This window comes from Lichenostomus cassidix, chromosome 12, assembly GCF_008360975.1.
Source record: "Lichenostomus cassidix isolate B80296 chromosome 12, HeHo_3.0, whole genome shotgun sequence".
Lineage (NCBI taxonomy): Eukaryota > Metazoa > Chordata > Aves > Passeriformes > Meliphagidae > Lichenostomus > Lichenostomus cassidix.
Genome location: NC_139493.1, coordinates 17,549,757 through 17,564,297, shown reverse-complemented (window position 1 = coordinate 17,564,297; position 14,541 = coordinate 17,549,757). Strand labels below are relative to the sequence as shown.

At 44.7% G+C, this 14,541-nt stretch overlaps 1 protein-coding gene across 3 annotated transcripts in view; it reads right to left on the bottom strand.

Moving 5' to 3' along the window:
- Positions 1–2,938: 2,938 nt before the first annotated feature.
- SLC6A11 (solute carrier family 6 member 11) overlaps positions 2,939–14,541 on the bottom strand; it is a 96,601-nt gene continuing 84,998 nt past the window's right edge. For all 3 annotated transcript variants that reach the window (XM_085073055.1, XM_085073054.1, XM_085073056.1), the window contains 7 exons: positions 13,086–13,210; positions 11,854–11,966; positions 10,428–10,565; positions 8,185–8,287; positions 7,399–7,499; positions 5,982–6,152; positions 2,939–4,859 (listed from right to left, as the gene is read on the bottom strand). In XM_085073055.1, coding sequence (XP_084929181.1) covers positions 4,707–4,859; positions 5,982–6,152; positions 7,399–7,499; positions 8,185–8,287; positions 10,428–10,565; positions 11,854–11,966; positions 13,086–13,210 — 904 coding nt within the window. In that variant the 3' untranslated portion in view covers positions 2,939–4,706. The remainder of the gene's footprint in view (positions 4,860–5,981; positions 6,153–7,398; positions 7,500–8,184; positions 8,288–10,427; positions 10,566–11,853; positions 11,967–13,085; positions 13,211–14,541) is intronic.

Sequence of the window (14,541 nt, the reverse complement as noted above, 5' to 3'; positions counted from 1 at the left end):
CTTTGGGGACAGGGCAGGCATGATTCATCCATCAGGAGCAGCAGGAGGAGAAGGAAGGGGGTGCTGGCAGCTCTCGGTGTTCCTCTGAAGATATTTTACAAAAATATTGAAGAAAAGCTGCTGTGCCTCTTGCTGGGAATGGAGAGGGGATGGAGGGCTGGGTTAACAGAGAGCACAACCCAATGTTATATATATTTATATAATATTTTGTCATTCACCCCTGCCAGCAGGGAATTCTGGCCTATCTTTATGCTTCTCCTCCTGTTTAATTGGGATCCCACAAGGAGTCCCTAATTTTAAAAGCCATGGAGCTCAGCACAGCATGGGAGGATGCTCTCCATCTTGGGAGAATCAGGGCCTGGCTGTGGCTTCCAGCATGGAGCAGCAGCTAGGAGTGGCACAGTCAGAGAGGAGTGGGAAAGCTTTGTCAGAATCCAGAGCACATTTTCCTTATTAGAGCCAGGCTTGGGCACTCAAGATGAGAAAGAGCCTTTAAGAAAAGAACTTCATTTCCTCTGCTGGATAACAGGGTGCCTCAGGGTGCAGGAGCAGAATTTTTCATCAATGTGTCATGTGTTAAAGCAAGAACTTCTCCCTGTACGTGGGCCAGAGACTTAAGTAAGAATCATAGAAAAATTTGGGTTGGAAGAGACCTAAAAACTCATCCAGTGTCACCCTGCCATGGCAGGGACAGCTTCCACCATCCCAGGCTGCTCCAAGCCCTGTCCAACCTGGCCTTGGACACTGCCAGGGATCCAGGGACACCACAGCTTCTCTGGGAATTCCAGCCCAGCCCCTCCGCACCTTCACAGGGAGGAATTCCTTCCCAATACCCCATCTCTCCCTGCCTTCTGGCAGTGGGAAGCCATTCCCTGTGTCCTGTCCCACCATCCCTTGTCCCCAGTCCCTCTCCAGCTCTCCTGGAGCTCCTTCAGGCTCTGGAAGGGGCTCTGAGCTCTCCCTGGAGCTTCTCCTCTCCAGCTGAGCACCCCCAGCTCTCCCAGCCTGGCTCCAGAGAGGCTCCAGCCCTTTCATCACTTTTGTAGCCTCATTTGGATTTGTTCCAACAACTCCACATCCTTCCCATGCTGGAGGCCCCAGAGCTGAACACTCCAGGCACACAGGAGAGTAAAAAAGCATTAAATCAGAGTACAAAAGATCATCAGAGGGACAGAGCACTGGCTGGGAGTGCAGCCGTGGCTGGGAGGTCATTTTAATCCAGCAGCTGCATGAGGCAATTCCCCTCCCTGTGGCATCTCCCTCCAGCTCCAGCATCTGTCTGGGATGCTGAAGGCCCTGGGAGCCTGGGTTGGGCCGAGTTTTCATCGCCAGCAGGTCCTGAAGCCACTCCCTGCATGGCTCTGACTGCCAGTGTCACAGAGGGGTCACAGCAAAACAGCCACGGTGGGAGGGAAGGGGCAGCAGCAGGAAAGGGTGACCAACTATTTCTATTTCTACTATTACTATTTCTATTTCTATTTTGTATTTATACTCCTATTTTTGGTATTTATATTTTCATTATTTATATTTAATAGCAGTGACACCAAGCTGTGGCACCAGGGAACCTGAGTTTGTCTCAGCCACAGGTTTGCTGGATGACCTCAAACAAGTTGCTAAAGCTCCTCTTGTTTCTCTCTTGTTTCTCAATTCCCCAGTTCGAATCAGGGGCTGTGTCTGCTCTCCCAGGGTAGCTGTGATTATTTAATCCATCAGGGCAGGGTCATGTAAGCACATCGATATAAACTAAAATACACAGAATGGGGTTTGCCCATTTCCTTTAATTTTTGAGAACAAAGTAAGTAGATAGGATCTGGTGCCCTTCAAAACCAAACAGAGTCTTTTTGTGCAAAATGTTACATACACCTTAGTGGTTGCTCATCTTTATTGTATTATTTTTAATAATACTGCAAATATTTCAAAAAAAGGGCAGTTTGTTTCTACTGCATAAAAAAATCACCACAGAGTTGGGTTTTATGCATTTCCCCCTCATATTGTTTGGAAAAAACAAACAAACAAAAACCCAAATTGAACACAAATACTATTAGGAAATTTCCCCTCCCACTTCCTTCCCCACAAAAAGAAAAAAACCACATTTTTAAAAAATCAGTAGGGTGTTAAAGAGGTCAGCTATTAGGAGCACACAGAGCACAGCACATCAGTGACACGGGGATGCCAAGCCTGTCTGTACACAGCACGAAATGGTGGAATTGCTCCCAGCAGCAGCACAGCAGCAGCAGCTCCCTCACAAAAGCCTTCCTGGGCAGGGAGGGTGAGGAAAGCTCTCCAGAGGGCTTGCACAAGGCACAGGGCACAGGTTTTCCCCCCAGCAGTTTCTCCCAGTCCCAAGGGGTGTGGATACCCCCTGGCTGTGTGGGGTCACTGTGTGCCCCATGGGTGCTCAGCAGCAGAGCTGCACCTCCTGGCAATCCTGGTGGCACTGAAACCAAGCCAGGCACAGCCTGAAGGTGTATCTGCCTTCACTGGGCAGGAAATAGCCTCACATTGCCCCTGGAGGGAGCAGAACTGGGGCCTTGGTCCTGCAGCCTGGCTGGGTGCAGAGAAAGCTCCACTGCCCTCAGAAATGCTTATAACTCCTTGGGACTTCCAGAAATGTGAATTCTTAGATTTTGGAGTGGGTTTTTCTCTACGTCAATTCAGTTCCTGTGTTGTACATAACTCAATGTGTGGTTCCAGTTCTGGGAGCATTTCTCTCCCAGTCCCTTTTTCCCGTGGCACTGAGTTTTGGGTCCCTGTGAGGGAGCCCAGCAGGCACCAGATGATGGTTCTGTGACTCCTAAAGGCAATTCCTTCCCAATGTCCTGTCCCAAGCACCTCACAAGGGAGACACACAAACAGGACTTACAGGGTTTGAAGGCTCTGTTAGGCTTCCACCTCACCACACACAAAGCAAACCCCTACAAATGAGATGAGGTAAAAATGAAATAGCTCTATTCGATTTAATGAAGTGACTCGAGACAAAGCAGTTCCATGAAAATGCGTTTTTAAGAAGCAACAGCAAGAGCTCAGAGCAATGCTGGCTGCAGGTACAGTTCTAGCCAATGTTAAGATACACTTAGTGACTTTTAGGGAAATTTTTCCTCGGGAGAAGGCCAGGAGCCACTTCTGTTCCCAATAACTCCATGTGCTGGTGTCTGAGCTTCAGTGGGTCTGAGTTGCAGAGAAGGCAGCAGGTTTTATGGCATTTCTTCTGGGCTGTCTCTTGTCACTCCCTCAAAATCCTGTGCAGTGCAGGATGCTGTTCCTCCACAGGTTTCTCATACAACCATCAAATAACAACAAACAGGCCAAGAAAAATTGTCCAGAACAAATAATAACGTTTGGAATATTATCAGGTAAAAAACCCCATCCTAAGACAGAGTTGAGGGGTTTTGATGGTGGGGCATCTGCACACCTCCTGGAACAACCATCCAGCAGCTGCATTCACATACAGAATCAGCTTTACAGCCAGAGTCAGTCCAGTCAAAGCCTGACATGGCAAAGCCAGCACTGCTCCCTGTGTGACCCCGAGGAGCCACAGTGTCCCTGTCTGAATCCCTTCCCTGTACCCCACAGAAATGACCTCCTGGACTCCTGCACAGATAAAGGACCATGGCTCACACCTTCTGGTGAAGAAATTCCTACTCTGACCTCAGTGCAAGCCTCGACACCACGCAGGGCAGAGGGATCGGGGCCTGAACTGATCTGATCTGATCTGAGGGGACCTGCAAAGGACCTTGGAGAGGAATGAGAACATCCTGAGCTGCAAGGCACCCACGAGGAGCAGCCAGTTCAGCTCCTGGCCCTGCACAGACACCCCAAAATCCACCTGTGCCAGCAGAGGAGCTGTGTAGTGCTACACATTGGCATTGCAGGATCCTGGAGTCCTTTGGAGGGGAACGAGTTCTGCACAGACAGACAGAGTGAGAGACAGAGGAGCCCTAAACCTGCTCTTGAACATCTCCAGCTCCATGAAATAACCTCCATCTCCTGTTGTAGGAGCACAGCCAAGCAGGGGGTGGGAAGTGCCAGCCAAAATGCAGGACAGGCCACCCAGGGAGGAGAACAGAACGGTCTGGGAGGTTTCCTGAGGAGCACATCCTCTCAGAGACCAGGAACTCACAGCAGCGAAATTCCGAGCCCTTCGGATCCAGCCTCTATCCAATCTCCAGGAATACAGGATTGGGCTGATCCCACCACATCTGCACCTTGCTGCAGCCAGGAGGGAAGGAGGTGGGAGCAGAGCAGCAGCATCACAACCTCGCCCTGAAAGGAGATTTCTTGCCAAGCAAACAGGACAGGCTGCTCCCCTCGATATACACACAGACAGCTGAAATGGTCTGAAATGCTTAAAACGGGTTAGAGCCATACAACATCACACCTGCCACCGATCAAAGTAGAAAAGTTTTACAGCACATTATACAGGTCCCTCTAATGGCTAAAAAAACATCGACTGAAATCACCATATTACAAGAAGTCATCACTAACAGACCATATAATACTAATTTCTTTTTCTTTTACAGAATCATTGCGTACAGAGTAATTTAAAAAAATCACTTTTTTTTTTAAACAAGTATACAATTTTCACTTTAAAATTAACTGGTTAATAAAATTCTGTGCAAAACAAGCCAGCCTCTATAATTAAGTGAATTTATTTATTTCTTTATACAAAAAAAAAAATAAAACAACAACAAAAAAAGATAGTTCTTTCAGAAATGTGTCTCCTTTTCTGTGATGGTGGAAATGGTGCCATCTCCTTTCAGTTTGGCATCGCAGTCATTTATTGCTGCAATGTAGGCTCCTCCTCCGAGCTTGCCCCGCATTTTCAGGTCTGAGCTAGGTGTAATCAACTTCCTGAATTTCTAGAAAATTGGAGAAATTGGAAATCATTACGGTTTTCCTGGTGACAGACACACCTCTCCTAGACATTGATTAGAAAAGGCTTTTCTCTTGCATGTCTCCTCATTTCCCTGTTGTGTTGTTGGCACATCCTTCAGGCCACACCATTCTGGGTAAATCCCCCCAGACCAAAGGAGGCAAAGCTAAAACCAAAGTGAATTTTTTTGTTGATTTAAACCATCCCCTTCCATAAAGAAACTCAGCCCTGTGTCTGTTCTACAGGCACATTTTGATTCTTATTTTATCACCAGTGGATGTCCACTGGGAAAAGGGAATAAACCAGAGACAGCCAAAGTGTATTGAACTTTAGATTTGTGCAAACTTCCTTTTTTGACTCTCTAAGAAAAATACAGCATGGGCAATTCACTTTTAGTTTATCTACCCAGTAAAGATTTCCTAGGTAGTCTCCAGGCTGTGTTTAATCAGCTGGATGGAGTCACTGCAATATGGGCAAAACGAGGCTTTTCTGCAGTGTTCAAATCCCAAAGGGTTGAGTAGGGTTTGTATTCTTGTTTCTTCCATGATTTCCTCCTTCACTGCCTTTCTTTGGAGCTCCCACAGAAATGAGCCACATTCCAAGTTTAAATTTGATAATAACCTCAGCCTAGACCTGAGGCTAACCCAACACCAAATGTCAGAAAATTGCACCAAATCTCTCTAACTGCCTGTGTTTCTCACTTAGAGAACCGAAATCAGGAAAACTGTCCAGAAAACACACATGAATGTTGGCAACCCAGCTCCTGGAGGAAAACCCTGGCAGCACAAACATTGGTTACCAAAACCATGGGAAAAGGCAGCTGACCTGAAGCAAAGGCTCCTACAAACCTTGAGGGATTTGGTTGATGCTACAGACTTTTTAAGCTACAAATTGAGCTGGGACACGGCTCCTTAAAGCTGTAGTTTTGGCTAGTTAATACAGGCAGAAAAGCCCCAACAGGAATTCAGAGGAAAATAAAGTTCAGATCCCACTTTCCAGCAGAGCTCTAACCCAGGGAACAGGGATGTGGCATTGCTGTTTCAATTAAAGGCTGCAGGTGAGGATTCCCATCCCTTCCCAGCATCACCAATCTGCAAACAGCTCTCACCTCCATGAAAGTGCCTTCTGTCTTCCAGAGCTTGATGCAGATCCACAGTGGGATGCAGACCATGGAGGACAGAGCCATCATCCAGCCGATGCCATAGCCCCAGTCAGGGTAGATGTACACATTGTTGTATTTCAGGGGTTTGTACTTCACCAGGAAAAAGATGAAGATTCCCTGAAACAGGCAGAGACATGATGAGAGGAGTTGGAGCAAATCCTGCCTGTGGAACAAGGATGTGTTCAGGCCAGGCCTGGCTCCCTGAGCAGGGAAAGGAGAGGGAAACTCTTCTCTCAGAGAAAAAAAACCCATCAGCAACATCCTCTGCTCTGCACAGCTTAAATCACACATCTCTGAGGCTCCTGGAGAAGCGAACAACCTTTCAAGTTTAATCCTATTTACCTCTTGATGACAATAAACCCTGCACTTTGATGGCAAACAGTACCTGGGCAGGAAAGATTAAGTTTTGCTACAGTGAACCAGCTGTGATTAAGTAACTCGAGCTGGGTTCTCTCCAATCTGTCACGATGAAAAAGGAAAGCCAACATTTTTGAAGCTGCCTTAATCCACTGTGTGTATCTGCAGCTTTGCAGGCCAATGCTTTCATCCTGCCAAAAGCCCTAAAAAATCTGTCTACATTTCTAATCAAGCAGCTTGGAGCATTTCAATTTATGAAATCCTGAAGAGCTACCATGTCTTTTTCTCCAAAGTGGAGAAATGAGTGTACAAGAGCCCATGGCACAGAGGTCATTTTGCGGTGCAGATGAGTCCCAAATATTCCCAAGGCTGCAAACAGGATCCTGGATCTCCAGGAGCCCCAGCTGCTGTGCTTTGCACTGGTGCATTGCACAGCTGGAGTGGTGTTGGTGTTTAACCCTCAGCACCCCTGGCTCCATCCAAGGGCAATCAGATCCTGCTGCTTTTGGACCTCTGTCCCTGTGACACTGCCCCAGATCTCCAGAGCTGGCACCAGCTGTCTTCCCCTCCTTCATGCCCATGGGATGGCTTTTGGGCCTCTCCTACTGCTTTTGAAAACAAAAATGTCCTGTCTCCTTTGAAAAACATCCACTCCCCCAAAGGGAGAGGAGAAAGGCTGGAGCAGCAAGGGAGCCAGCACAAGCCTGGAGGAGCTCCAGCTGTGTGGTACACGAGGTGTACTAACTGTAGGGAAAAACACATCTTTTTACTGGCAGATGGTCATTTAGGGCCCTGGCATTATTTTTTTTCATATGACTGTACACTGTAAGATTTTTCACAGAATATTTAACAATTTTTACAGATCCTACACAGTGTGTTTTCTTTCAATACATGCCACAAATCAATGGCATTTTTCTAAACTATTTGGAACAGCAAAATTGTCAAAAGCATGTACAGAGAGCCCTCTTCACGTGTAAAGCAAGTGATTTGGACATTTTGTACTTACTGCACAAATACCTGGAGTTAGGACCATCCAGCACCATTTAATCAACGACACAGGTTTGTACCCAATCATGTCCTCAATGTTCTCATAGAAGCGATTGCTGCCTGCCCAAAAACAAAGGAAATGCAGATGTAAAGTGCACATGGAAGGGCTTGGCCAGGTCAGGAAGAGCTGGGAAGGCTGAAGCTGCTGCCTCTTTCCCTGGAAAACACTTCCCTGCCATCTGCCCTGTGCTTGTGGCAGGGGTTGATATAAAATTTGTGGTGCTATAAAAACTTCTGTTCACCAGCATTCACTTCATACAGATCATCATCTCTCTTATCAGAGAGGGAGATTGATTAGTGTGCCACAAGCTGTCACTAAAATATTAACATTTCATTTAGTTCCACTCTCCACTTTCTTCCACATCTTTAGTTTTCCCTTCCTTCAAAGCATGTATAAACCTAATATATCCTCCTGAGTTTATTTATTCACTTAGCTGTAGAATCAGGGTATAAACAAACCCAGTTAAAGAGTTTATATTTTATAAGTAAATATATTTAAATGCTACAAGCTCACGTGTGAACCCAAGGAGAGCTGGGCATGTGTGTGTGCAGCTTGTATGTGGTTCGACAAAGTGAAATTATCCACCCTGTGTGTGCATCTTGGTAGGAAAAAAGACATTTCTGGCTTATGGAGGGGCATGGGACCATGGAAGGTTCCCCTCTATAAGGGTACAAGGCTTTCACTCTGATTTGATGCAAATAGAAAACCTGGATAAGAAGAGCAGAGCCCTTTCCAGGCACTCACCATACACCCAGCCTATGCAGACACATTCAAATATGGCAACGAAGAGAAGGCACATCCCACTGGCTGCATAGGAGTCAAAGAGCTGGAAGACATACATGCCACCCTGGAAGGCAAAAACACGACAGGGAAAAAATGTTGGGTTGGCACCAGCAGGAATATTTCATAGCAAATCTCTTTTAATTACACACCCAATCTGTTGGGTCCCTGGCAAGCTTCCTACTCAAGTTGGTTCCTTCTTGAACAAAGAATATTAATTTCTAGGGGGTTTTATACTCTGCATTTGCTTTAGGGTGGTAAATCTGGAGTGCAGTAAATTTGATTTTTTTTTAAAATGCTTTCCCCCCTCCCTGCTTTTACCTCCATGTGTCATCACATCAAGCTGCAGATATTCCCAGGTGCTTCTGACCTCCAGATCTTGGTTCTGTGTCTGTGCTATTCATATGTAAAATGATTAGTTCAAATGTGGGGGAAGGAGGCAAAATCTGCAGCCACTAGAATCCCTCTCTGTCAGTGTAGGGACTGTGAAATGAGTGAAGTGACCTCTAAAGTGTGAGTGCAGCTCACAGCCTTTAAGCCACATGACTGAAACAAGCCTTTATTATTTGACACAAAGAAAAACAAAGAAGAATCATCCAATCAATTACATGATGGTTAACCTGACTATTAAAATGATATTAATAACATTACACTATTTTCTATGTGAGATACTCAATCTTTTATCATATATGCATTTAATATTGAGAAAATGAGAAGGAGGAGTTCACAAAAGAGCATTTCAATGGAAAGGAATTCTAAGGAAGGAAATAGAAGGAATATTTCCTTCTGAGATAAGCTCCAACTGAGATGAGCTCCTCAGTTGGAATGCAATGCTTTTTGGGGAGCAGTGTCACCTATTGCACCTTGATTTTCTGCAGATGGAAGAGAACCCGAAAAATATGAAAACCAAATCCCTACTGCAAAGTTCTCATGGTGAGGCTCAGCCAACACCTGAACAAAATGCAAATTTAGGAAACTAAAACAATACAATGTAAGGATAACAAAACTCCTGCAAGGATATTCCTGCCAGCTGGGAGGAATATCCCCTTCACTCCTCATGTTTATATTCCTTTCAGTCTATCTCCATCATACATCTCTCGGTGCTCTGCTCCACATCTGCACTGTGGAAAGGTTTTTCCAAGTTTTCCCATTTTACATAGCAGAGGTGATTTATCTCACTGAGAGTAAGAATGATTACAGGTAAATATAAAGTATATAGGTATATAAAACTTCTGTTTGATTGCCTCACTTCATATAGAGCATTGTATCTTTTATCAGAGAGGGAGATTTGACTGGTGTCACTAAAATATTAACATTTCATTTCATTACTCTCCACTTTCCCCTACATCTTTAGTTTTCCTTTCCTTCGGAGTATTTATAAACCAAACATATTCTGATTAGTTCATTTATTCTCTTAGCTTTATTCACCCTATGTGGGGTGGGTATTTTTCCATATCTGCCCCTGAGGCCTCCAATTAAAGATCAGCTTTATATTACCTCCTATATTAATATGGCTTCTAAAGTGTTTTATTTCTGGATCTTTAAGGCATCAGCTCCTTTCCTGAGAGGAAATCCATCCATCCATCCATCCATCCTTCCTTCCTTCCTTCCTTCCTTCCTTCCTTCCTTCCTTCCTTCCTTCCTTCCTTCCTTCCTTCCTTCCTTCCTTCCTTCCATCCTTCCATCCTTCCATCCTTCCATCCTTCCATCCATCATGGGATAGAGGGAGACCCTGGGAATTTTTGGGTTAGAACATCCCAAAGCAAACACCCTGCTTTGTTTGGAAAATAAAGTCTCTGCTCAGAGATTGGCTGCACTGATTGACCTGGCCTGATGATAGAAAAACCAATGTCGGAATTGGAAAAAGATGTTTTAATTTTCTGTTTTCACTTTATTTCATCCTCTTAACTGATCTCTTCACCCAAAACATGGTTGATTTATGCCCAGAGTAAGCAAGCAGAAACCATGAGCAGTGTGTCTGCTTGGCTGGTGCAAAGCAGGTAGAATTTCCTTCACGGCTACACTGTGCATTTTTGATTAAAACATTTCCTAAGGTGAGCTGAAAAAACCAGCACACTTCTCAGCTGTTCCACAGGAGCCCAGAACAGGCTCTCCAGTATTTTGCTGCAATATTCCTGACTAGGAAATGTGTCTGTGGCAAAGCTCCCAGCCTGTTCTTTGTTTCCCTGAGCAGGAGCAGCTCTCACCTCAGTCAGCATGATGAGGCCCAGGAAGTAGGAGACGACGGAGAGGCCGAGGATGAGCAGCTCCCTCCGGTAGCCCCGGCGGAACACCTTGGGGTACATGTCCACCACGGCTGTCACAATGCTCTCCACGCACACAAACTGCAACCAAGCACAGGGAAATGCCACTGAGGGTCTGCTCTGCTGCTGGGGCTGGGATTTGCCACCAAGTATTTCAAATATCCTCCTATGTTTTCATCAGAGAGAGTGCATGGTCTCTGGGGACACTCCATATGGAGAAGGTCAAACTGAGAGGAGCATCTCAGAATGAAAAAGTCCAAAGTGACGGATTTCCACCAATTTCAAACAGGTGAATTCTCTAATATTATCTCAGGGTGCATTTTCCTTGTAGCAAGTGGATTAAGTTAAAATTAAATGTCTAAAATGTGGCTTTAATGGGAATTAAATAATGTTCAAGCCCTTCATGGGATCATGTCACTCCACTTTCACCATGCACCTTCCAACCTGCCAGGATCTGGGGGAAGCTCTCTCCATTTACCAGGAAAGAGAAGTTCCCCAGAGCTGCTGAGTGCCCAAGCCAGGTACTTGTAAGGAAGGGGAGCAGGAGCACATTTCGTGTCTTTAGACAAAGCAAAAGGCCTGAGCTTCTGACTCAGGGCTCTGGAGCAAGGTTGCTACAAAAGACCCCAAATTAATGCCCCAAAATAGACATGGGGATAGTCAAGAGCAAAATCTAGAAATTGCTCACTTAAAAAAAAAAAACAAACTTTTAAAAACCTGTTAGATGATGGAAAAGAGCAGTTATTAAAACATTAGGTTTAATGATTGGAAATGTCATGCAGAACAAGCACCGCTGAGCTTTATTCCCAGCACAGAATCATAAATTTCTGAACCCAATCATGCCAAGAGCTGAGCTGCATGTTAAAATCCCAGCCACTTCACATTTTATTCAAACAGCTTTTGTGATTTTTGCAGTCACACAGTGACAACAACTTCTGTGCTGCCCCTTTGCTGCAGGATATGACTACACAGTCCTTGCTATGGTGTCTTGCAGTAAAAATACACCATAGAAAATTACATTATCACTATCTGATATTCAGCTTCAAAATTCATTGTGGAGTGCTTTAGAAACGGGCAAAGACATGCTGGTATTTCACTGAACCATGAATTTTAATTTTAATCAGCCTTGTTGAAGTTCAGACTGATTTCCATGTTAATAATGCAAGCTGGAGTTAGGCAGAACCAGCCTTTGCAGTAAATCATAAAGGAATCTCCAGCATCTCTAAGATTTAAAATAGGGACTTGAATGGAAGCTCTTGGGAAAAGCATTCAGTTGAGGTTCAGTCTTCCCTCAGGCTGATGCTGTTTAGCTGTGATTTCCACATGCTGGGAAGGCTGACAAAGCACTGAAATAGGTTTTATTCCATACCTGGCTGTCCAACCCCAGGAATATGAGCATCATGAAGAACAGAGCTGCCCACAGAGGAGACAGAGGCATCATGGTGACAGCTTTAGGGTAAGCAATGAATGCAAGTCCTGGTCCTGGAAAGGAATAAAGGAAGGAGAAGTTTGTACTTGTGTGGGAACTGGAGCTGCAGTTCAGTTCCCTCAGAGCTGCTGTGTGACGTAATTCATTGGCTACATATTTACAGAAATCCTCAAAACAGAACATTTTTGTAACAGCACTGATAACTTCTCAGATCTGCTAAGATACTTTCTCACCTTGCTCATGTTTTTCTGGCTTTATTTATTTATGCCCATTTTCAGCTGCTTTTTATGAAGCCATCCAGCTTTCAAAGCAGGCAACAAAGGCACCATCCCAGCCAATAAAGGAAACTGTGCTCCTGCTGCAGTATCTTCAGTGAAACCTGTCACACACTGCTGCTGCTCCATTTAATGCACTATTTACAAGCTCCTGTCATTTCCTATAATTAAGTATAAGCCAATTGTATTGAGGGCTTTGGGAAAAGAGAAATATTTTCCATGAGACATCAGTGAAGCTCTGCTTGTTTTGCAGTTTTTCTGGGACTGACTTCATGAGAGTCATTTCTCTTCCTCAGCAGCTCAGCATTACTCTGATTTTCCTTCTGGGCAGCCTCCTGTTCTTTTTCTTCTTCTCAAGGATGCTACAGCCACAAAGGTGTGGAGGAACTCCCACTGGATGCCCAGCTCCAAGTGGTCCTTGTGGATGGTTAATTTCACACATTTAGGCCTGTGTGCCCTTCTGCTTTCTCATTTTAACAGCTACAGCTTTTCTTTCTTTACTATTCTATTTTTTTCCCAGAAGGAATGAATACCAGTGGATTTCAGTCTGCCTCATTGAAAGAAGGAGGAATGCAGATGAGGAATAACTCACAACTGAGATTATCTCTGCTAAACAACATTCTGCATACTCAGCTGGAGTAAGTTTGTGCAGCTCTTTGACTGGATGAATTTGGTTCAATGCAAAGCAACATTCATATTTTTCCCACACAAATGTATGGCACAAAAGCAGTTAAGAACTCTTCCTGCAGCAGTTTTGAGTCATTTCACCCACAGGCTACAGCACAGACCAAGAACTCTGACCACAACCTCAGGATACTTCTGTTAATTTTGTAATTCTAATTATTTTAGAATTCTGATCATTTTCTGTTAACTCCCAAAAGTGCTTTTGGAACTTACCTGATTCTGCAACTTCTGCAATGGGCACGCCTTGTTCATAAGCCATAAATCCAAGAACTGAAAAGATAGCAAAACCAGCAACAAAGCTTGTGCCACTGTTCAAGCAGCAGAGCATGATGCAGTCTCTGAAAATATAAATAAAAAACACTGCAGTTGATCTCCAGAGCTGGGCTTTCTTTCATCCACTGAGCCAGAGGATTGGCAGAACCCTGGGCTGCAGGAATGGACAGCAAATTGATCATTAGCAGTAAATTCCCAACTCAAATTATTCCTGAGAGCAACCAGGAACAAGCACGTGAAGGAGGACACCATCAAAATACTCTTGCTTGTGTTTTAACTGCTGGAATTGTAAACTTGGCACAAATCACTTGCTGCTTTCCAATAAAATATTTCAAAACCATGTAAGGCTACTGTAAGAATGGTGCTAAGAACAATTTCTCCACAATAATTGTAATAATATATTCCAGAGGGTATGAACTCATTTATAAACTCTATAAAAATGGTATGATTTGTTTCCTGGGGAAAAAAAAAATCTTGTGCTCAGATCTAGCTCCTTCCATCCCAGGTACAGAATACTGGCAAAATATATCCATGCAAAATCTAGCTCCAGTTTGGTTTATAGAGACATTAACGAGGCTGTGGGAATGAAATCACTGTACATAATCTAGGAAGTGTCTAGCAAGAGGCAAAGGCAGTGCAGAGCCAGTGATCCCTCAGACAAACACATCCCACACTTCAAACCATGACAAGGACAAGGCCAAGGTGAAGAAGGATTTCTTTGCCCAGCCTGGCAACATCACAATGCTAAATCACTGTGAGGCAAGTGAAGATCCTGTCTCAGAAAGGTGATTTCCCCCAGAGCCCTGGGCAATCTCGTTGTTCATGCTGCTCTCAGCTCTGCGGGGTGACAGATGATGGGGCAGCAGTGATTTATCTGACAGTCACTCCTGGAGGACTGTTTGCCACAAGAGACAGCCTTGTGCTTGAGACAGTCATGATCCAACCCAGCTGGCTGAGAGCAAAGGAGGGTTCTAACCCACTGAAACACAAGGCCAGCCTGCAGCTGCCTCAAGCCTGTCCCTCAGCCTGATTTATCCCCATCCCACTGTGGCTCTGAAGCAAATCTTTGTGCAAGTTCTCATGAGAAGAAAGGAATCTGTAAAATCCAGCAGGTTCTGAATCCACAGTTTCAATAACTCAGTCATGGTTCACATCTTCATCACAGATTTGGTGTTGAGAATCAGAAACAATTCCTGCTTTAAAGTCCTATATTAAAGTCCTATATAGAGGCATATATTCCTGCAAAACTTCTCTGCTAATCTCTGTTTTGCTGTTAGTCTCATTTGGTATTTTTACCCTGTGACTTCACCAGTTCATGGAGGTGAAAGGGAGGTGAGCAGTTCCACACCTTCGCTGACAAGCCCTGCAGTGCCTCCCACCTGTGCCCAGAGCTCTG